Genomic DNA, 24928 nt, shown 5'->3' on the forward strand with positions numbered 1-24928 from the left:
CCGAACTTCAGTCGGAGCTCCGAACGGAGGTCGGGACTCCGACTAAGTTCGGAGTCGGAGTCGGAGGGGCAATTCGGCTCGGACTTTTGTCAGAGTCGGAGGTCGGAAACGACAACTCCGACTCCGTCGGAGTCTGAGCCCACCCCTATATATATATATATATATATATATATATAGATAGATAGATAGATAGATCGTAGTCATTGTCCATGATATAATTGTTTTCAATTTTAGGTAGATAAGCACTACATGAATTTAATTTATTAAACGCTTCCTTTTGGATCTTCTGATGATTACCGTGGACATAGTCATCATTTTTTTTTTCTATTTCTTTTAGTTAGATGTTTGGTATAACAGGCCGACCTTGTGAGGGGGTTGGATTTTTGGTTATATTATTGGACTCAGACTAGGGGTGTCAATATGTGACACGACCCATTAACCCAACACGAACACGACACGATAAAAGCGGGTTAGAGTTTACTCTTAAAGGGATTGGGTCAAAACGGGTTGACCCGTTAAGACACGATAGCTTAACGGGTTGATAACGGGTCAACCCGTTATAACCCGTTATGACTCGTTAAGAAAGTTAAAATTACAATTATACCCTTATATCTAAAAAATAAAATTGTTGGGATTTTAATTTCGATATTTTTATTGTTTAGATTGTAATTTTGGACTTATAGTTAGTTTTATATTTTTTATAGATATTGTGATTTTAACATTTATATAAAATTATGCTAAACTTAACTAAATTAAAGAGGTTAATTTTGGGTTTGTTTCAATCCATTTACATAAATAGGTCAAAACGGGTTGACACGACACGAGCCGTTATGTTATTGAGTCGTGTTAGGGTTTGAGATTTTGACACGATAAGCTTAATGGATCGGGTTAGGGTTGACCTATATAGTATAATATACATATATTGACACGACACGAACACGACCCGTTAACACGATTTGACACCCCTAACTCAGACACACACGTTACCAAAAAATATAGAGGAAAACCTAAAAATAATAATTAGATAACATATTAAAATGCTAATTAAATAAAACATAGGCCAACATCCTAACATTATTGTTCTCATAAATGTCTAGGCTTGTAAACAATTCTTACTAAAATTATTTTGAAAATTCTCAATACATAAAATTATTTATACATACATATCTATAATTATTTTGAAAATTCTAACAGTTGTAAATACGGATAAAAAAATATAGAGTTTTATTACATACAGTCACTTTTGCGTACTACTTACGCACTTCACTATTGTGATTGATCAAAATAATTATTTTATATTAAAAAAAAGTGACTCAGTCAATCACATTAATGAAATGTGCGAAAAGTACACAAAAGTAACTGCACATAAATTTTTTGAAAAATATATTTGTCGACCCCACCTAATTGGGTAAAAAAATGTCTTATTAGGTTCATTAAAATTAGGACTGTTCATTTGGGTCAGGTTTTTTTCCGACCCGATCCAGAACTCGAGAAACCGGATTTCGGTTCCAGGTTCCGGCCCGGAACAAATCCTGGTACAAGCCCGGATACCAGGTTTAAAATCTGAAATCCGAGTTTATAATCTGAAACTCCGTTTTTATTTTTATTATTTTATTATTATTTTTAAGGTTTGCTGTTTGAACTTTGAATGCTTATGTGACCCATAGAGGACTACAAAGGCTTCCCCAGTAAAGCAAGCTGCATAATAAAAACACAAAAAGCATGTTCCAGAGAGAGAGAGAGAGAGTTAGAAGTTGAGGATAAGACATTGCTAGAGAGAGAAAGCATGCCTGATATGAGTGAATGTTAGAGTGAAACCTCGCTCTTACACACGAGGAAGAGTTGCAGTTTGCAAAGAAGACAGTGAGCTGCTAAGCAACAGTTCTATGTCTAAAAAAGCAAACTCCTCCAAAGCCACATCATATGCAGAGCTTTATGTGGGGAAAATTTTTGCCTGCACCAGATTTCAGATTCAAAACTTATCAAAATCAAAATCAAATAACAAAAAACATTCAAACTAAGAGAGAAAAAAAAAAGATTTTGGATTTAAAACTCAGATTCATCCGGGTTCCAACCCGGATTTCCTAGCTGGAACCCGAATAAACAGTCTTAGCTAAAATCTTATATTGGAAATGGTTAAGATTGGTCCACTTGGACCCCAAAGACCTAACTAGAGTCAATATGGGCCTATATTCTATACCAACATAAGCACTATTTTTCAACCCAAACTTTAAACACTCATTTTAGAGCCCAAGCATTATCTTCATTGGACAGTTTGCCCTTTTGGGCTTACGAATTTCATGAATACTTTTTTGAATGTAAGAAAACTATGAAATTTTTAAACTACTGATACACGTAGGGGTCCACCCCCCCGCTACCCCGCCCCTCATGGAAAACACCTTGTGGGGCTGGCTGACCCCAGCAGGTCCCCGCCTAGCACCCCTCCCTTATTATAAAATAAAAAAATTAAATTTTTAATATTTATATAAATATATTGTATATAGATATATACAATTTATTAAAAACTTGAAATTGAATTCAACTTAATAAATTGTATTGGCCTCCTAAATACATCAATCATAATTAAGCAATGTGGGACATTGCTTCAGTTTGACTATTGTATTACCTTGGTCTTCTAAATAAAAGGTTGATTAGGAGGCCAAGGCAATCCAAAATATAATTCCAATGAATTTATATTGTTTTCATAAATAAATTTTATTTTATAATTTGGGTCTACAAAAAAATTTAGACCCAAAAAATATTTATAGATCCAATGGGTCATTGGGTTGAGCAAGGGGCTGGGCGAGGTGCAGTTTCAACCCCACCCCCCAGTAGAGGAGGGGGGCCCCGGGGGCTGGAGGTGGGGTTGAAAACCCTCCCTCTGTATGGTGCAGGGGTGGGTCAAGCCTGCCCCGCACTATGCGGGTGGCACCCCTAGATACACCTTTCAAATAGAAAACCATAGAACAAAATATTGCATCATTTCAAACACATTTGATTGGTTAAATAGTAATCTTAAATCAACCCTTATGCTGTTGATGTACCAGAAATTTGAAACTAGGAAAACTTCATCAAGAGAAATGCTTTAGTCACAAAAATATTTTACAAAAATAAATCTACAAATTGACGTGATTCTATATGGTACGTTAGATTGTAAAATTATTTTTATTATAGAATAGATCTAATGTATCATATAAAATCATGTCAATTTATGAGTTTATTTTTACAAAACCTTTTTGTTTCTGTAGCACTTCTCAAATTTAAAAGATGTGCTTAAATTTGGATGATAGTACAATAAAAATAAAAACCGAAGCATATTAACAAAAGTTCTTGCTTTGTAAATATATTCCTTTTACACAGCTTGAAAATTTTGAAACCTACTCAGAATCTCTATAAAAATTATGAAATTTTAACCATAAAACAATGAAAAATGATACACTTACAATTTCTACAACTAGTTTACCATTCTATTTAAAATGAAATTATATTTTTATAAGGTAAAATTAAAATTATCTTTTAATAGAGTGTCACAATTATATCGATTGAGTTAAAATAAATTATAAAATAGTTATAGGTATATACTATTACCTGTTCAATTTAATATTTCTAAAAATCAGAATATTTGACCGAGTATTTTGTTAAGGAAAATGATAGAGTTATTATTCTCTTATTATCTATTTATTATTTTTTTTGTATTTATTATTTTTTTATTTTACTCAATAGTTAAGGAAGTGACTATTAGTAAAATTATATCTATTTTTAATTTTTTCTTAATGATTAAGAATGTTAAAAAAATATTTAAAAATAATAATAAAAAAATAATAAAATTTTCAAATACATGTAAGTGGTAAATTGGTAGAGTTTGTTAAAAAGTAAACATGCGCAGGCAATTAAAGTAGTTTATGAATTGCAGGTGCAGTATGCAACAACTGAATTGATAAGATGCGTTACATTATAAAATTTATTTTGAAAGTAAACCAGATTTACGTGGTGGTGCAAAAGGGTTGCAAAAGAGAAAATAATGAGTGAAAAATTTGCTACCTGTTATGAAGAAGCGAATATGCATCCCCACCAATAACGTACGGTATGCATATAGGTAAAAAGTAAATTTACTTCTAAGATATAATGAAGTTTAGAAGAAGTTTATTTGTCTAACTGTATTATGTACATACGAAATTAGATCTTGAATACTCTCAGATTTTACTATTCAACCAAGAGATTAGAAATATGTTCTGTACAGAATGAACAGATCATAATAATAAGTTTTGAAAAAATAAAAACTTTTGAAAAAAAGAGAATTTCGAAATTTCCTTTTTTCCTTTTTGTCCCCTTTTTTTTTTTTTTGTAAAGGGTTAAAGGATGTGAATGAAAAGTTGTGACTTTTTATTTTTCTGTAATCTGATACGAACATATATATATTTATCATACCTATTACCAAAGAGAAATGATACTTGCAGTCGTGAGTGTGCAAGCGTCGTGTAGTCGTTTTAAAAAAATGAATAAATATAAAATCTACATGAAAATAAATTAAATTTTTAATAGTAAATTTTACTCTTTTTCAAAATAACTGCATGATATTTACGTATTCTACGACTGTATATAGAATTACTCGTTACCAAATAACACAAACTTTTGAATTAGTCCAATGGTCACCACGTTTTCCACCAGCCGGCTGACACCGGCTTGGATGGGCTTCTTCGTTAGCAATTTTCACATCATTTTCCTGGAACGCTGGGGCTCGTGGGCCGCACGCCCTATGGGGCTCCTGTTGGCCTTCACCTTAGGCTGGACACCAGACGCCCAGAACCGTGTGGAGAGTCCATCCTTTGGTTAACCAAAGCCATCAATACCACTAATCAATGACTTGTGTTATACATAAGTACCCACTTTATTATAACTAAATCTTTCCTTAATTCTCTCTTTCCAAAATAATTTATAACTTCCAAAAATAAATTCTAAGATATTATAAATAATAATATAATATATATTATTTTGAAAATATTTTCAACATTAGATTCTGTTTGGATAGTGAGGTGAAATGAAATGATTTTAGATGAAAATTTAAACATGAATAAAATATTATTTTTTAATATTATTATTATTTTGAGATTTGAAAAAGTTAAATTATTTATTATATTTTTTATAAAAATTTAAAAAAATTATAATGATAAGATGTGATGAGATAAAACTGTTTCTGTATCTGAATGACACCTTAATATGTCACGTTAAATTATATTAGTTTGTAAACTATTAAATTTAATAGGATCTGTTTGGAAATTTGGTACTTCAAAAATAAAATGATGAGAGCTTAATTATTTATCACTAGGTATTAAAGCACTAGAATTATACGAAGAAGAAGATCAAAACCATGACTTGATGGAGAATGCAATCGTAAACTTAATGTGTTGGATCGAAACGTAGAAAACAACCTGTGGCAGGATTTACCAGATATAATTAATCTAGATCTGTCTAAATTCAGAGCCCATTGTGAAAGATGGCTCGATCCTCACATGAATTAATATATTGTGCAAAAATCAAAGGAAAAGAAAGGAAGGATGGCAACACCACGGGATAGCCAGAAGTACCGAGCGACCCTCATGGCATATTGGTGCCCGAGTTTTGGCCACCTAGCTAGTGCTGTCCAAATCTTGGCCACCTAACAATGCCTGATCCATAGCATGGTTGCAGCCTATGTATGGAGGCGTCTAATTAGTCTGATTGCCACCTAGGCCCATCACTGGTGATTCGAGATTAGGCCGCCTAGAGTTGGCTAGATCTTGGCTGCCATGAGGTTTGCTCGATGGCTAGAACATGACCATTGGTGATGGCTAGGGCGACCTTCGTTCTTTTAGACATGTGGTAGTTTGTAATTGGATCAAGTGCTTTCAATTAACATTGATGGGCAAAAAAATTAACATAGGATCTTATTTTTAAATAACTCATATTATTCACATGAAAGGAAAGGAAAATAACAATGCCTGATCCCAAAGACCTAACCATAACAAAAGTACTTGACAATTTTTTCTTTAAAAAAATAATCAAAGAATAATCAATGATGATGGATTGAAATCCTCATCGATTTTTTTATTGGATTAATTGAATGGTACGTATAATTTAGAGAGAGAAAAGACAATTTATTAAATATATTTATATAATTGGGTCCATGATGTTCATGTCTAAATCCTCACATATATAGAACATTAATAAACATTATAAAATGGTATAGATTCCACATGATCTATGATGTAAATTAATTAAGGGACAAAAATGGTATATATAATTCAAGCTGGCTAAGTAGAACTGTAAAAATACTGAAATAGAGAATATAAACAACTGCAAATAAACAAGCAAACCCAACAAAGAAATCTTGAAAACTGTTCCTTCTTCCAATAATTCTTCAAGTAAGCCGGCTCAAGATCGGATTGGAAAGGGAAAACTTCATCCGGCTGTATTCTCTGCACAAAGCATCGCTTGGACCGAAAAGTTGTAAAGTTGTAATATATTACGCTGTAGAAACCCCTCATGAGAGTAATATCAGAACTGTCCATGGCGACGGGAAAACTATAGCGTTCCACTCCTCGAACGGCTTCTATGCTCATTCTCTGTCTCTTCATCCATACTTTCGATTCAGAATCCACCATTACCCAAAGCTGCGCAAACTCACCATGATTTTCCGTGCAAAGCATGGCAAGGTGGCCATTGTACTCCACAAGTTTCGTGTGCTTGAAATAGTTTTTCTTGCAGAGAGGGAAAGGTAGGTCAAATGTCGTCCAACTCTCTGTATCTTTATCGAAAGCGAAGACTTGGTTGTTGGACATAAGCCAGTGAAGAACTCCACATGCAGATACAGCAGGATCGGTTCCAAAAAACATGTCATACGGCAACAAAACATCTTGCAACTGTTTCCAAGCCCATGTTTCCGAATAGAAAATCTCGCAGTGATGACTGATGTACATTTTGGAGTTGTACGTTCTCCATCGAGACCTGGGTTCTGAAAATCGAACTATCACATAGTGCAGAGGCTGTGATCTGAGCACCACCATTGCAAGTCTCTCGGTGAAGTACCTTGTTTTAGGGTTCGGGATCTTGTGCCATTCTTTGGTGCTAGGTTTGCAGACATAATATTCTGGTATCCTCAAAATCTTTGTGTCCAACTTTTTCACGCATAACAAGATACCTTGTTTGGTGGCCGCTTCAATATTGACATTTCTGGGCAAAAAATCAAGGGAGAGCTTGGAATTGGAATCCTGCATGCTATAGTTGGAGACGAACTCCGCAAAAGGCCTTCCCACGAATCTACTTTGCATGAAGAACCCTGATATTGTCTTCGTTCTCTGACAAAACGGATGCATAAAACTTGACTCGTACACCATCCGATTCCAGTCCTTGCAAACGAGCGCGCATCGGCCAAGAGTTTTTAGAGATGTTCGTGATAAAATCTCAAAGATTATATCCGATGGAAGATCAGGGGACCCCATTAATGATTATCAGGCAGCTGATTATCTACTCTGATCTCAGCAAAATTAATTGTGTCTATGAGATTCTCGATCGATCTTGGTTCAAAATCCCGGCGCAGAGAAATATATAGCAATTATATAATATTGCAAAGTAAGTACCAGGTCTAATTCCGAAAAGATTAGGTTGAGGATTCTTAACTAACCCAGAGTTCGAAAATAACTTGACTCCAAGAAAATAGTTTGGACTCCAAGTTTTCGATGGAACCATTAAGGTGAGTTTGGATTACAAACTCGTCTCAATTCATTATTATAATTTTTTCAATTCTCAACAGAAAATATAATAAACAATTCAATTTTTTCAAATTTTAAAATAATAATAATATTAAAAAATAAAATTTCAACAATATTTTATCATCTCAACTCAACTCAACTCACTTCAACATCCAAATACACTCAGTGTGTTTTTCTTTCTAAAAGTGAAAAACAAATATGGAAACCATGCTTCATGAAACTTCATCGTAACTACTGGATTTATATGTGACGTCATTATTAATAAGTTGGAAAAAGTGAATGTATAAATTATGAGTGATTTTAGATATAGTTTTAGAATGTGTAAATTTCATGTATTCTTTTTAAAAAGGAACGTAGTCTACTATTAAAAAATAATTTTTTTTTATATGGATCATAAATTTATTACTTTTTTAAATGTAGTGCACAAATATAATACAAGAAAAATGAACATTTATAACGAGTTATTTGCTACCAAAATAACTATTTGTGACGAAAATAAACTCATTTTGATGGGAAATAGTAACTTTAGTAAGAAATAACTGGTTACAAATACATAATTTTTAAAAAGGGACGTAGTCTACTATTAAAAAATAATTTTTTTTATATGGATCCTAAATTTATTACTTTTAGTTATTTGCTACAAAAATAACTATGAAAATAAACCCATTTTAGTTTGAAATAGTAATTTTAGCAGAAAATAATTGATTACAAATATACAATTTTCATGTACACTACAAAAAACAAAGAATTGCTGGCATTTATATTATCGATAGTTGTTTATGGGCCTCTAAAAATATATTATTGCCTAATTAGTTTGAACTTTGAAAAGTAAAGCAAAATAAAGCATAAATTTAAGTATCAAGATTTATGAAGTCAAATTAAAATTTTAACAAAATTAATTAAAATAGGAAAACAAAATTTCATCTAATAAAAATGCCTAATTAGTTTCTCTTTAAAAGGTTCAAAATAAAATTTTACACTTATTATGTACTTCTAAAACTCATATATTAAAAAGTATATTATCACTAATAATATATTTTCTTTATAAGTTATATATTTTAAAAAACCTAAAACTCTTACAAATAATAAAATTTAGACTTGACATAAAACCCACCTAAGGACAGGGTATTTTAGGAAATAAGCATAAACTGCAAGTGCACTTTGGAAGGCTGACTTTACAAACAGATATATGGAATTAAAATCACACCAAGATCGTGCGACAGAATCCAACTTACCGAGAGAGATGGAGCGGCGCGACGGGACAGCGAGCTGGGCGGTGGTAGGCGGTGGTGAGCGGGGCGCATATGCACTGGGAGAGAGAGAGAACTACGGTGAGTGATAGAAGGATCGACGGAAAGGAGACCGTGGGAGGATCGGCGTGGGCTTACCGGATCGGCACGGGGTGACTAGCGGTGGCACAGGCGGCGGTTTCTGTGGCTTATCTTGGTGGTTCTCGCTTGAGGCTGAGCAACGGGCGGTGTCGTTGTGCCTCACCGTGGAGGAAAACGGTTGCCCTGTTTTCGCGTGGGGAAACAGAGCCTTTTCGTGGTGGTGCAACTGGGTGGTGTAGTGGTCAGCAGGGAGGGTCTCACGGTGGCAGCGTGGTGGTGTAGGGCGGAGACTTGAGGTGGCTTCCGTTCGGGGTTGTTGTGCTGTGATATAGAGGCTGAGTGTGGGCTGCGCAGTCGGTGGTTTTGAGAGGAGGTAGGGTTCACGGTGTGGAGGAGAGGTGGGCTATGGAGGTACAACTGGGTGGGCTGTTGGTTGGGTGGTTCCGTGCGTTGGAGTGTGGTGTGGTGCAGGGACGGCGACTGGGATCAGCGGCTTAGCTTTGTAGTGTGGCTTGCTGCAGCAACAAGGGTTGGGCAATTTCTCCATTCAGTAGAGAAATACGTGTATATATAAGTGATGGTAAAACCCTAGAGAAAAACGTAAGGAAGTGAAACGTGCATGGGGGACTTGCATGGGAGACGTGCTTTGGCGTGATTCCTGTGTTCTCACGGGCTTGGGTTTCTTGACCAATTTCAAAATATCTGGCCGTCTCAGATATTGTCTGAGTTAAAAAATATTGGATCTTCCAAAAAAAATCTCTTTAGTTTGTATATAATTTTTCTAGATCAAATATTAATAAATTAATGCTACTGGGTCTCGACTCAAATTCTAAATTAACTAAAATTCGTTTTGTAAATTTTTGGGGCCAATTCCAAAAAATAAAAAGATCCCTTAAACTACTTTAACCCAATGATCATGTCCAATAAAACTCATATGCTGCTGAAATAAATTTTGGGATCGTGGCCTAAAAATTACTCTCTTTAGCATATTAAAAAATTTAACTTAATATTTATATCCAAAACAACATTGATGAGTCCCTAGAAGATAGACCACTAAAAACTAAGTCTTATTTTTCTTTAAATTTCAAAAAAAAAATTAGATCACAGCAATGAAGCCTAAAACTGATATAAGATATATAAAATTGGATTAAAGTTTAAAATTTGAGAATTGATAAATTTTCGGCCCCAAAGTTATATATTATTACCGACGTAACAATATAAACATCGGAAAACTATTAATTTACTCCCGTATAATCGATAAGTTTTCAAATTTTTTTAAAGTCCGCCAAAGAATTGATTTTTAACGTTACATATTTGAGAGATTTCCTCCACATGTTCCAACTAGACAAGAAGTATCATATATACCAAGGTGTACACCCAACTAGAGAGAAAATAAAAAGAACAAAAAGCCTTAAGTTATTTTTTTATTATTAATTTTTAAAAAAATTAAGAACTATAAGAAAATATTAATATTTTACAATAAGAAGCTTGGAGTTTTTAACTATTCATGATACAACCAATCGTTCTGTATACAATAACTATATATGATCTTAATGCTATTGGAGAAAAAATTGGATTTAATAATTACTAGTATTAATGTGACAGGGAAAAAAAGAAAAAAAAAAATAATGAAACATAAGTGCTGCTGGAGAGGAAGGCTACATGAGAAGAAATGAAAAAATGAAGATCGAAGAAAAAGAGAGTTTGGTAGAAGCCGAAGCTAAGGGAATTTAGAGAGATAGTGTTTGCAATGAAGAAAATAGAAGTAACACCTTGCAACCTTACGCCAAGCTACAATGCCACTTTGCTAGGCCTAGAGGTTTCAAATTCAAAAGTTAGTTTACATTTTAATAAATTTGTACTTGGAAAAATTTAAAAATCTTCTTTATTTTCTATAAGTAGAGCTTAGTGGGCTTTATTTTAAGGGTTTATTTCCTCATAAAAGGATGGCTTAATTTAGTTTTAGACAAATAAATGGTTCTAGTAAATTTGAGTGAATTACATTTCATACAATATTATAACTTGAAGCAAAAATTATTTTAAGGTTTAGTGGTCAAGTTGTATGTATCTGTGTTATTTCAAGGTCTATTTCTGCATTAATCTAATTACATTTTATTATTTAAAATTAGGAGTTAAGAGTTTGTTTGAGGTCTACTGGTCAAGTTCCTTATATTTGCTGTCGAAGATCTTAAGCAATTTCTTGATCATTCGATCTACAAGCGTTAGCCTTGTACTCTGGCTAGGCGGCCACAACTTGATTGGCAATATTGTTCGGCGTTGAAATGTTTGTGTTGATAGTATGCTTATATCATTAATGGTATTAGTATATTAGTATTACTAATTTACTAAAACATTATATACTAATCATGTATATTAGTATTACTAATTTACTAATATAATTATAAAAAGGAATATATTGAGAATTTATTAAGCCATAAAATGTTATTAATATATATATATTATATTTAAAGCATATGATCAAATAAATATTCATCTTTAAGATTATAATAACATTATCTTATATATAACATAAAAAAATGAAATAATATAATAAGCAAAACTCAACATCATACAATGATTAATTTACTATGCACTCTATTGAAATTGAAATTTTTTTAATCGGTAAACAAACTACTGGAGTTGAAATTACAATTTCTTCAACATATAGATGACCCCTTTTTTTTGTGCCTATGCCTCAACCACTAGGGTGCACATACAGGTGCAATCAAAAGAAAAAATAAATAAATAAACTCCCTCAAATTGTCAAAACAAAATCTAATGAAAATCTTTTGGCGCCTCTCAGGATAGATTTTTATTGATCCAATTGCCACTTCATTTCCTTTAACATATATTACTCTTCATTTCCTTTAACGTATGTTACTCTTGATGGGTCACAATTCTATAATTCTAAGCTCAGGATTTATCACTCAATTTATTATCTGACGAAATTTTTGATATCTCTCGCACGCATAGGACGTTTTGTTACTAGAAGCAATTCTGCATCATTTGTGAAAGGAAGAGATAAGATGAAGTAGACTTTTAGGAGAGACATATGGGGAATGAACTGTGGAAAGCCGTACCCCTGTCAACAGACAACTCTCACTACCCCTACCCTTGTCACGTTGTTGGACAAGAAGTTAATGCCTTCCTCAGGTACTTCATTTTCTTTTACTGATCCATATCTTATCATACTTTTTCACCTCAATTTCAAGCTTTTTCTACTGCCATCTCAACTCACTTGAATCTAAGACCTATAAGCAAGCAATCAAAGACCCTAACTGGTGTCAAGCCATGGATAATGAGTTGGCTGCCTTAAAGGCTAAGCACACTTGGGAAATCACAGATTTACCACCTGGCAAGGAGTCCATCGATTGTAAGTATGTTTATAAAGTTAAGTATAATTCCGATGGGACCGTTGAAAGGTTGAAGGCCCAATTACTAACAAAGGGCTATACTCAGCTTGAGGGAGTGGATTATCATGAGACATTCTAACTAGTTGTCAAATTGGTAACCGTGAGATGTCTCTTAGCCATTTCTTCCATCAAAAGTTGGCATTTACATCAATTTGATGTAAATAATATATTTTTACATGGAGAATTAGATGAGAAAATTTACATGAGGAAACCCACGGGTTACAACAAAGGCAGACCGAACCAAGTGTAAATTGCTTAAGAGTTTGTATGGGTTCAAACAAGTATCACAGTAGTGGTATTCTAAATTCTCTAATTTATTACTTGAATCTGGTTTTTCTCAATCTAAGGCTAATTACAGTCTTTTTTTCCAAGGCAAAACATGGTAGTTTCATGACTTTGCTAGTGTATGTTGACGACATCATTATGGCCAGTAATGAAGTAGATTCTAGGGGTGTGCAGGAACCGACCAAACCGGCCAGCATGCGGCAGATATTTGCTCAAATCGAAATAGGTCGAAACGGTCTCGTTTTGAACCACTGTCAACTGCTGAACCGACCGATGGTACATGTAAGTTTCTGTCTTATATATGAAACCTGTAGTTGTGTTTTAAACACAACTGAAACGACGTTGTTTGGTATCAAACCAAACAATGTTGTTTTATCCATAACGTATGAAAAAAAAATAAGTGGAACGAAGCTGTTTGATTTGAAACCAAACGACTTCATTTCGATATTATCTCGTCTTCTTCCCACCCGTCTTTTTCCCCATTTCATTTTCAATTTCTCTCATCCTCTCTCTCTCTCTCTCTCTCTCTCTCTCTCTCTCTCTCTCTCTCTCTCCCCTCTGCAACTCTCTCTTTACTCTCTCAGACGACCGTCACCGCTAGCTCAAACCAAGAACCGACCGTGAACCGCCGGAGTCGATATGGCTGGTTTTTCTCCTCTCCATCGACTGGTTACTGCCGGTTGCTCCTCCCTATTTCTTCTCGTCGATCGGCGTCGGTTTTGCCCAAAAACTGCTCCGAAGGCGTCGGTTTTCACTCCTAGTAGATTCTGTGAATGAGTTGATGGGATTTCTGGACATCAAGTTTAAAATTAAGGACCTTGGCTCCTTAAGGTACTTCCTTGGTATAGAAGTTGCAAGATCCTCTAAGGGCATCCATTTGTGCTAAAGAAAATACACTTTGGACATATTGGTAGATTTAGGTACTCTAAAGTTCCTATGGATAAGAATTTCCAGCTCACTAAGTCTACAGGAACTCCTTTATCAAATCCTGGTGCGTACAAAAGGCTGATAGGTCGACTTTTGTACCTCACCATCACTCGGCCTGATATCTGCTACTGTGTTTAGACTTTGAGCTAGTTCATGGCTAACCCCATTGATGTACATTATTTGGCTGCTCAAAAGGTTTTTAAGCACCTCAAGGGTGCATCCGAGCAAGGCCTACTCCTCTCTAGTTCTTCCTCATTCCAACTTGAATACTATTGTGATTCGGATTGGGCCTCATGTCCAGATACCAAGCGAACCGCGACTGGGTATTGCATATTTCTTGGTTCTTCTTTGTTCTCTTGGAAGTCCAAGAAGCAGTCAATTGTCTCCCGTTCTTCAACTGAGGCAGAGTATAGGTCCATGGCAGCCACTTGCTCTAAATTAACTTGGCATTTATTCTCTCTACACTCCAAGTTACTCATCCTCAAGCTGCCTTACTACATTGTGACAACCCAGCTGCCCTCACTACAACATATACCCATTTTTTCGTCCAAAAAAATCACTGCAATAGCATAAATTGTAGCCGCAAATTATTTTTAACGTCCAACAAATTTCGCCGCAACGTAGTTGATAAAGATTCGTCTCAAAAAGTTTTAAACGGCACGCAAAAGTGCTTCTCTTTACAGCGAAATCGGGCACCACAAAACTTTCCCAAATACGACACAAAAAAAAAATGATTTAAAGGAATAATAAATATTAGCGTCCAAATGTAAGGGTCACAAATAGTCATAATTAGCCGCATAATATATTTTACAACGATACACTTAACGTCACAAAAGTTCACATTTTGCGCCGCAAATGTGAAGTTTGAAAATTGTAAAACTTGCGGCGAAAATCATCATAGACACTAATATCAAATTGTTGCGGCGAATATTTTACCAGCGGTAGTGGTGCAGCAAATAGCCAAATTACCGTCCAATTTTTGCGTTGCAAATAACTCATCTACGGCCGCAATTAATACACCCATAGGTCATGATGCAAAAAGAAATTGACAATGACACAAATGGTGAGTGTAACCGACACTTAGTCATGTGTCACAAAAAAAAATTTGCATCGTAAAGAATGTAATTTTTGTGGCGCAAGCCTAGGGACGCAAGTAAGCTCAAGTTGCCCCATTATGAATATTAGCGGTGATATTCATTTTTCATTGCATTAGAGCCTTCGACACAAATGGACTGGTTAATGGCCTTCTCCCTTGTGTCCATACAAATATTTTTGCAGCAAATAATTGCAATTATAAAGATTCATACTTTACATAATTTGCCCTCTTTTATAAGCTATAAATATTATTATAAAGAATGAGGGTAAGCAAATTAAAGTGTATGAAAAAAATTCATACACATGATTTTTCATGACCATAACCCTGACTATTAACCCAAGTTGCATTGTTTTGTAAAACTTGAAAATCATCAAGCTGCCATCCCAGTAATACATGTAAACTCTATGGCCACTTACTAATCTTTATACATATAGGCCAATGTACGTACAATTTTAAAATTTAAATAGATCCAATGCCAACTAATAATATATATCCATCAATATTTCATGCAGAGGCCAACCATCAAAGTGTGCTTATAATATTTATTGTAGTTTGTATTTTGTCATCTAAGTGAGTGATATTGTACCAATCACTCACTTGGAATGTTCAACAGCTACGGAATACATGTAAGAAAATTCCAATACATTTGCACACGTTTAACATGTAACTAATACTCAAGTAACGACAAACTGGAAACATTTAATATATACAAGGGCAACATTAATATATTCTATGGTCATGTGGCAAACAACATATTTGTCCTCTCTATCTTGGAAGCATGGTGAGATAGAAATTAGCCCAGAACTTGTGCATCCCATCTCTTTAGCAATGACCCATCATATATGGTAGTAGTGTAATATACCCTTTGCTGCGTCCATGTTTTCTAAGAATTAAAGAAACCAAGTAATATTAAATGGGAATGAAAGACCAATAATCCAAGTTTAAATAAATTATAAGACTAATGAAATAGATGGCATCAACAGCAGCGCCTATCATCACAACTTCCAACCAGTTAAATAAACTAACATCAAATTTAACCCCATGTCTATGTTAAAACTAATAAATACCGCAAATCTAATTCATCATGTAGTGGGCATATGGCATCAACAGTAGCACCTATCATCACTTCCAACCAGTTAAATAAATTGACATATCAAATTTAACCCCATCTCTATGTTATTACAAATAAATACTGCAAATCTAATTCATCATGTAGTGGACATAGCTCTGCACCCAAGAACATTCTACTTAGGCCATATTAATGAAATATATGACATTTCATTACTAAATCCCAGAATAGTTCATTCCAACCATCATTATACAAAATGCTAACTAAAAGAAAAAGACCATCACACTATCAGAAAATTAAAGTAGCTCAATTCCAAATAAACATACTACAAGTATCAAACAAGTTACAGATAAATATGTTGTTCCCAACTTATATCTATATATCATTGAACCACTATAATGAACAAAAGAAGATGCCTTTATATTATAGTCATCTAAAGCTGAGTTAAGGCCAATACTTATAAGACTAAATTATATTCATGTCTACCCATTATTAGGGCCCCCAAAGTATATAATAAATATCAAATATACGTCATCCATGTCACTAGAGTTTTGAGGAGATACCTGTTTCAAAAGCTGTCAGCCCCACAACAGTACACTTCACAGTATCTCCATGTAGTACATGCAATACCCCACAAGTTATCCCTCTTGAGTGACACCAAGGCTACAAAGGCATCTCATAGAACTTACATTGCCCATTACTAATATCTGTTCAGATCTGGATGTTGCAGAAGCAATACTTAGTTTCCAATCTGATTTCAGTACTCCATGGCTACAACAAAATCAATGTTGCAAGCCACCCATCCAAGACATTCCTCTTTTCAACCAGGGTGTTGCTAATTTATACTAAGTTTACAGTCCAACAGTGCTAAAAAACATTCCTCTCATCATTCATATAAAGATATGGCCAAGTCCCATCCCAACCATCTTATCTAGAGAAGCCACTCACAAAAGTACCACAGACAACCACCTACTAGTACTTTATCTAGTTGCCAAACAAAAGTCAAAATATCCAAAAAAAGTGTTGTCTACCATTATTAGACCGGTCCAAGTCTCTCTCAGAGACTCCCTGGGACAGTTGCTATGACATTGAGAATGTCATAAATTTGTCAAATTCTGCTTGCTTTATCAATATTTTTCTAGACATTTGCCTTTAAAGCCTCAAATTGGGCCTTGTAAAACAGTGCGTCTTCTGACAATTCACCTCTATTCGACATATTACTCGTTGTTCCTGATGTCTCAGGCATCACCTTCTCGCCCAAACCCCTTTCATAGCCTAATCTTCTCCCTAGAACCTCCCTGAACACTGCAGCAGCTACGTCCTTAGTGCGCAGATTCGATTCCAAATCATTTAGCTTTTCTACCATTGTTTCCTTCCAAAATAATATATGAATATTCAAAAGTGTAAGTTGGATTCAATAGATTATATCAAAACATGATCAGGCAAAGGTGGTAAATATCCAACAGTTGCTGAATACTTAAAAAATAAAAGGTATAATTAACTCGAGAGCAGCACATGTCACTCACATACAACTCTTCAGTCATGTTGGTCACAAACCCATTTTTCTTCTTTGACCAGTGAGTCTCTTTAAAAAAATCCACTAGATTATTAACACCATCACGCTGAAACATTCAATTATAATATCATTGAATAGACCAGCCTAATTGGGTGCCATAGTTATCCAACATATTATAATATAATGGTGAATTTAGTACTCATAGACATAACCACAAAAATGTATACCTGCTCTTCAAGTATTCGAACAAAGGACTTCCTGCCAGCAGTATGGTTGGTTCGCTGTAGTGCCCTATTCGCCTTGTTTTGCAATGACAAGGTCTGATCTACAATAGGCATGCAAAACATCAATTTAACATCAAACTGGCCAGATTTTATTCAAAAACAATACATTTCTTCAACTAAGAATATATGGCAATTCTTGATAAACTTTATATCAACATTAAACAACTTCATTCTACCCCAACCTAAGGATTTTACCTTGAACTCCTTACTGCCCCAATGCATGCACAATTTCCTCCAAACTGCTTTATCCACCATCTCCGTCCCTCTTGCAACAGCAACTTTATGACTTCCATAGCCGAGGTAGATTTTGTGTAACTCGTAGTGGAAAGAATTGAATCTCCTACGTAGTTGCTCGGTAACTGCCTTACGATGGTTTTGTTTTTCCTATTATATAATAAAGTTAGCCTATACACCAACAGAAAACTATATATTATTGGCACATTCCCCCAAAAATTTATTCATACATCAACTTCACTATACATGAAAGGCAGTTCACTTACTCGAACACGAGCACACAACTCCTCTTGTTCAGCTTCTGGCACCTCATTCCAACGTTGGTAACCCATGTTAGCATAATGCTTGATGATCCATGTGACCCTTCCACTAAATACATTTGCATTCTGGCATGACACCTTAGTGTCCCCATCCTTGATCAACAATGAAATCGGTCCAATCTTCCGAAACATGTCAAATTTTGTCATCTTTGTCCGTCCCCGACCTTGTTTCTTACTCACAGCTTCTGAATTGTCATGAACTGCAACAAAAAAAGGTCAATAATACAATGAGGTAATCCCAACAAACTCTTTTAAGCAAGAATATGAAAATTTGAAGCTTGTAGTAAAATCAACAAGTTGGTGACATGACAAAGATCTACTAAAAAGCAATGGTAATTGGACCATCGCTACCTGTTGTTGAGGGCGGTTCCAAGAACACAATTTCAAATACAATATCTGGTGGTTGGGTTGAATCATCCGTTGAGAAGTCAGGATCGTCTCTTAGCGCCGGTGCATTTTGTGGTGGAGATGGCTCATCTTGCATAATTAGCCTGTGCACTAAACTCCCCCTAAAGCCTCCCCCCTATCCACATACTCCTCTTCATATACTTCGCACCATGTCTATCGTGGCTAAGAAACTACAGGATGATGCTATCTTAGCTGAATTCATAAAGTATTATGATTATTAAAAAATAGAGACATATCTTATACGCTTTTCAATAATTATAACAAAAATACTTAATTCTGTGTAACCTCTTCTCTAAATATTGAAGAATGTCATTAGAAAAATCCTCATAACCATATTCTGCTCCCTCGTAAAAACAAAACATCTGGGAAGCAAAAATTATTGGAACAAGCCAAAATAACTCTTTTTTTTTTTTTTTTAATTCCAACCAATTCTAGCTATTTAATTTTCTCCCAAGCCATGGACAAAGGTCGTCCATACAGTGCCACCCAAAAAGTCATAAGCTTCTTGCTAGAAACCCACAGGCTAGCTACCCACAGGATGTTGTTCTGCTATCCTAAGAGTATACTAGAAGATAACCATAAAATTGTTAAACGCCTAAAGTTATAACTCCTTTACAGCATTGCATGCGAAACCCGCATGACACCATTGCAGACTCTCACAAAAAGGTTATGGATATCTATCACGGTAGGTAAGACTCGATTGAGTGGGTCTAACCTTTTCTATTTTGCAGATTACGCATGAACGAGAAAAAGTCGTTACCTATCGTGAGTAGCAAAGCCGTAGGCTACAACAATTTCGAAATGCCACCTTCCTCGCTTCCTTGCAAATTGTGTGTTGAAAGTGGTTCGCTTGGTTAAGTACTCTCTTATAAATTTATTTATCTCCTTGTTGGTTAAAACACAAAGAACTTGCCTTGCGTTGTTTATTGAAAGAACTAGCTGACTCATGTCTTGTCTACTTTACTTTTTAGTTCCAAGATTACACTTTTGCCCCTCCACTTTTGCCATAACCCGCCAACCTGTCAAAGTGTTTTCACCTTCCTGCCTATCAGTATATATGGAGATATTTCATTTCCTTTCCAAGTTATACAACCCGCCAACCTTTTGTCCCTCCACTTTTGCCATAACCCACCAACCTGCCAAAGTGTTTTCACCTTCCCGCCTATCAGTATGGAGATATTTCATTTCCTTTCCAAGTTACACAAATAAGATTTAATTCAATAAGTTTTCCTCTTCAAAAAAAAAAAAAAAAATTCAATAAGTTTTCTTTCTAATAATTTATTGGTAAATCTTTATAACGATATGCATTTCTCTATTCTATTTAAATTCAATTTTCATATTGGATTATCTATTCACTTTTTATATAATAATAAAATATTATATATTTAATAATTTTTTTATTTAATTTATTTTTATCACATTTTGTAGTTCTACCAATTAAATGTTAGTGATAATTATATTCTAATCAAATTAATATTAAAAATAATCATATTTTCAAGTCATTTAATGCTAATAACAAAAAAATCTTTGACTAAACTCATCCAAAATTATACCTAAATTTCTTAATTACAAACCAAATAGTATTTTTGCTTAGAGTGATAAACTAATATTTTAATATTTGATGAACCAACAATAGTCTTCTATCTTTAGCTAAGCACTGTAGCTGAAATTCAAATTATTTTAGATATGCCCAACCTAATATGGGGTCTTTTTGGTACAGATTATATAAATTTTGGTTATAATTTGGCCAAGCCAATAAGATCAAATGCTTTAATGTGCTTTCTTCACCACATTTTTTCTATTGTAATATAATATCATTTACCATATAATTTATGAAGTAATATAGTGCCTTACCTGGCTTGTTTTTATCTTCTTGCCTGTTAGTATTTGGGAATATCCCATCTAAAATATTTAACTCTGAATAATATTTAACCTATTTTCCTTTCTAATAATTTATCTCCTACCCTTCGCCAATTTTATGAAGTTGGCTCTATTGGATGGGATATTCAATAGGGAAATGATATATTATATAATTTTTTAAAGAATATAAGATATCATTTCCCTATTATAAGAGGAGTTGGCTCAATTGATTAGAGCCGGTGACAACACCCATATTCTTTAAAAAAAATAATTCAATAGTTATACACTCTTGCGAGTTCCACATCAAGCGGAAGTTTAACCTATGCTAATATTGTCCCATCATTGGAGTGATAAGGTATCGATATTATCCATTTACAAATGGGATAATCGATAATTCTCGTCATTGAAGTAATGACGGGTATTCAAGTGACTTTATATCTTAACTACTTTACAGTTTATCTCGGATTTGGTTTGACAAATGGTTTGGAGTGTGGAGCTCAACTTTATTTTTTATTTTAGTCCCTTGTTTTTCATTTTGCCATTACAAGTTACTATCATTCACAAAATAAATAACAAGTTGCTGTCATTAACAAAATAAAAATTCCAAGTTCCGTGGCCATACTCATTCCATAACAATCCAACTAAATCCTATTTCGTCAATACAACTAAATATTGTCGTTCACAAAATAAATAACAAGTAGCTGCCATTCACAAAATGTAATTCCAAGCCATCAGGTCATATTCATTCCATAACAATCCAACCAAACTCAGTTTCGTCAATGCAAGTTGCTGTCATTCACAAAATAAATAACAAGTTGCTGTCATTCACAAAATAAAAATTCCTAGCCATCAAGGCATACTCATTCCATAACAATCTAACCAAATCCTATTTCGTCAATACAACTAAATGTCATTCACAAAATAAATAACAAGTTTCTGCCATTCACAAAATGTAATTCCAAGCCATCAGGTCATATTCATTCATAACAATCGAACCAAACTCAGTTTCGTCAATGCAAGTTGTTGTCATTCACAAAATAAATAACAAGTTGCTACCATTCACAAAATAAAAATTCCTAGCCATCAAGCCACACTCATTCCATAACAATCCAACCAAAGTCAGTTTCATAATTACAAGTTGCTGTCATTCACAAAGTACCAAAACAAGCTGCTGCCATTCACAAGACAAAAACCAAAACAAGCTGCTGTCATTATTTCACAAGCCAACTTTGAGATCATTCAACTTGTATTGCTGTCATTCACACCTATGAGTAACAAGTTGTTGCCATATCTAAAATGCAATTCCAAGCATCAGCCCCACGATCATTCCATAGCAATCATTTATTTAGCCCAAAATCCTGCAATTTCAAGCATCAGCCCACGATCAACCCCTGCTGCATGTTGCTGCACCTAAACAAACTAGTTGTTTTTGCTATCTTACAGTAATGTTGTATAAGGAAGCCTAATGGTAACCAGAGCATGCATGAAATAAATGCAATACTCAATCCAAAAGCAAGAACCCATAAAACCCACACTAATATTCAATAAATGCAATACTCAATCCAAAAGCTTCTATATATAAAATTAATGGTACGTACCATAATTGAGAAGTAAAAACAGTCCATGCCCACCAACGTAATGCTCTCATAGCCCAGAACAGAAATAACTTTCCCATAATAACATATAACCTTTTGTTCTGAAAAGAAATAGACTAAAAGTGTTAATGCTTAGACTAGAAAAAGGAAAAACTTTCATTAAGATTTGGGACTTACTCTTGTAAAGACACGATAGTAATTAAAGTTAAGAAATTTTAAAGGAAGATAGATGAAAGCATGCATTTCTTTGCAACTTAACAAAAGATGTGATAGTACAAAATGACAACACTGATAGTCTTATTGCAGAAAATAAAGTTACCTCCAAAATGATGAGACAATGCACAAAACTCATATAGATAGACACAACATACAGATTCCAATAAAGCCATGATTTGATCAGTGGAAAAATAAGCACTTTATGCTCTGACCCCAACCTTCTAACATGGGAACAAAGGGCAAACAGATATTGCAATGAGTATTTGGCAAATAATGTCAATTTTTCTATAGGAAAGTACTGAGGGTAGAGTCAAGATTATCAATTGTGGCAATTTAGATTCAATACAAGAAAAATAATTGATGTTCGGGTTTTTAATGGAAAATCATTAGCAAGCATTCCATTAATAGTGCAAAATACAAATGTACTTGAATTAGACATGCAGTGTCTAGGAAACCGCACCTTAGTTTCAATTAGATGGGCACTCTTGCTCATCAGTGGAACTATTTTCATCATCGGTCTCTAAATCAGTATCTTCAAGTAGGTCTTCATCAGTGGAAGGGTTGGATATAGTATCACTGGAATAAGACTCTTCCTCCTCTAATACACCTTCCATATTAGTCTGGTCCTCGACAATGTGATGACTTCCCCCATATAATGCATCAGTGGATACGATGTTGGGCTGAACATCTACCCTTAGCAATGGAGACTGAATGCCATTGTGGTCTATCTGGACAAGTGTAAGAACATCAGAAGACTGTTCTTCTTGAAACACATTGGCCTCGGTAGAGTCATCCCCTTCATCATCTAAGTGTACTGAGTCAACATCATAGACATTCCTATATGTGATCTTCTGCACGACATGCCAAGAGCCAGATAATTTTGTGTCTTTGAGATAAAATACTTGTGAAGCTTGGGATGCCAATACGAACGGGTCATCCTTATACCAAGTTTTGGACATATTGATACTTGTAAGATGGTCACTAATCTTGATACCTCTAATCGTATCACCAACATCAAACCAATCACACGAAAGTAACCATACTTGTCGCCATCCCATGTACCTCACCTCTAATATATCATTCAGAACACCATAGAAGTCAACCGTAGTCCCTTGGTGTTCACTTGTAACTAATACACCACTATTTTGTGTCCTACGGTTCACTTCCCAAAGCTTTGTATGAAATCGTATACCATTCATTATACAACTAGAATATGAACCCACCCAAGGGTCTGGTCCACAAGCTATTGCATAAAGATCATCAGAGACACTCGGAGGATCCGTAGCACGCAGCGCTTGAATCTAGAAATGATGAAGAAAAGTATGTGAAAAGGCAACCACAATGACTAAGGCTTAATGATCATCCGTACCAAAGTTGATAGATAGGCGCATTAATAGAACTTACACGTTTCCTAAACCACGATGAAAATTTAGTTTCATGCCTCCTTTCAATGTTATATATGCTCTGCTCCTTCAAAATGTTATTATGCTCCCTACAATGTGTAATAAAATGATTTAGTTCCAACCAAAGTACAAAGATGGTGAATGGCCACCACAATTATAGTTTAGATAAAGTGCCAGGGTCAATGATGGGTTCGTACTCCAAATATTGGTCAATCTCGGTGCAGTTGTTGAGGGCATACCATCTGACAGTTTTAAATAGTTTCTTCTCTAAGTGGATGGCTATTGCATTACCGAGTGGCCGTACTTTCTGAGAAAATATTGAGAAGCTAGATATCTCGGATGTTTGCACACCAACATCAATATTTCGATCCTCTCGAGTGAATCTAGTTGGTACATCATGTAGATACATCGATGAGAAAGTCAAACATTCTTCATGAATATAAGCCTCAGCAATGGTTCTGGGCGGGCTTTGTTTTTCACGTACCGCTTAAATTTTCCCAAATACCTTTCAAATGAATACATCTATCTGTATTGAATCGGGCCTCCAAGCATCAACTCTCGAGGCAAGTGGATAGCTAGGTGGACCATTACGTCAAAAAAGTTAGGTGGAAATATCATTTCTAGCTTGCAAAGAATGATGACAATGTCAGTCTCAAGACGTTTTACTGCTTATTTCTTACATGTTCGTGCACATAATTCGCTGAAGAATGAGCTAAGTTCCATCTATGCCACCCGGATGTCATGTCTTAAGTACCCTCCGATTGCAACTGGTAATAGCCTTTGCATGAATATGTGGGTATCATGGCTTTTCATACCAGATATTTTACAGTCAGTAACATTAACACATCTGAAAATATTAGATGCAAAACCATCAGGAAATTTGATCGAGTTTAGCCTTGCACAAAACTCTTTTCTCTCATCTCCATGTAACATGAAATATGCATGAGGGATTATAACCCGATCACCAACTTCTCTCAAATGTAACTCTTTTCTTATACGGAGTTCGGCCAAGTCCCGTCGGGCATTGATACCATCTTTTGTTTTACCTGGAATATCCATCAATGTACCCAACATATTGTCACAAATGTTTTTTTCGATGTGCATGACGTCTAGATTATGTCGAAGTTTTAGAGATGGCCAATAGGGTAGATCGAAGAAGATACTTCGTTTTGTCCAATTTAACTCCTCAGGTGCGCGTTTCCTTCTCTTACTGACCTTGCCAA

At 34.8% G+C, this 24928-nt stretch overlaps 2 protein-coding genes across 2 annotated transcripts; both read right to left on the reverse strand.

Annotated features, from left to right (window-relative positions):
- Window positions 1–6290: 6290 nt before the first annotated feature.
- LOC118349680 (F-box protein At5g49610-like) lies at window positions 6291–7478 on the reverse strand. Its single transcript, XM_035695204.1, has one exon. It carries the CDS (start codon window positions 7476–7478, stop codon window positions 6291–6293), a length of 1188 nt encoding a protein of 395 aa, XP_035551097.1.
- An 8068-nt stretch (window positions 7479–15546) lies between these two features.
- LOC108995842 lies at window positions 15547–18707 on the reverse strand. Its single transcript, XM_018971476.2, has 5 exons — window positions 18575–18707; window positions 18170–18423; window positions 17865–18053; window positions 17613–17710; window positions 15547–15683 (listed from the first exon to the last, which is right to left on the reverse strand). Exons 1-5 carry the CDS (start codon window positions 18705–18707, stop codon window positions 15623–15625), a joined length of 735 nt encoding a protein of 244 aa, XP_018827021.1. The 3' UTR covers window positions 15547–15622.
- Between the last annotated feature and the right edge of the window lie 6221 nt (window positions 18708–24928).

Source organism: Juglans regia, chromosome 10 (genome assembly GCF_001411555.2).
Source record: "Juglans regia cultivar Chandler chromosome 10, Walnut 2.0, whole genome shotgun sequence".
Taxonomy (NCBI): Eukaryota; Viridiplantae; Streptophyta; class Magnoliopsida; order Fagales; family Juglandaceae; genus Juglans; species Juglans regia.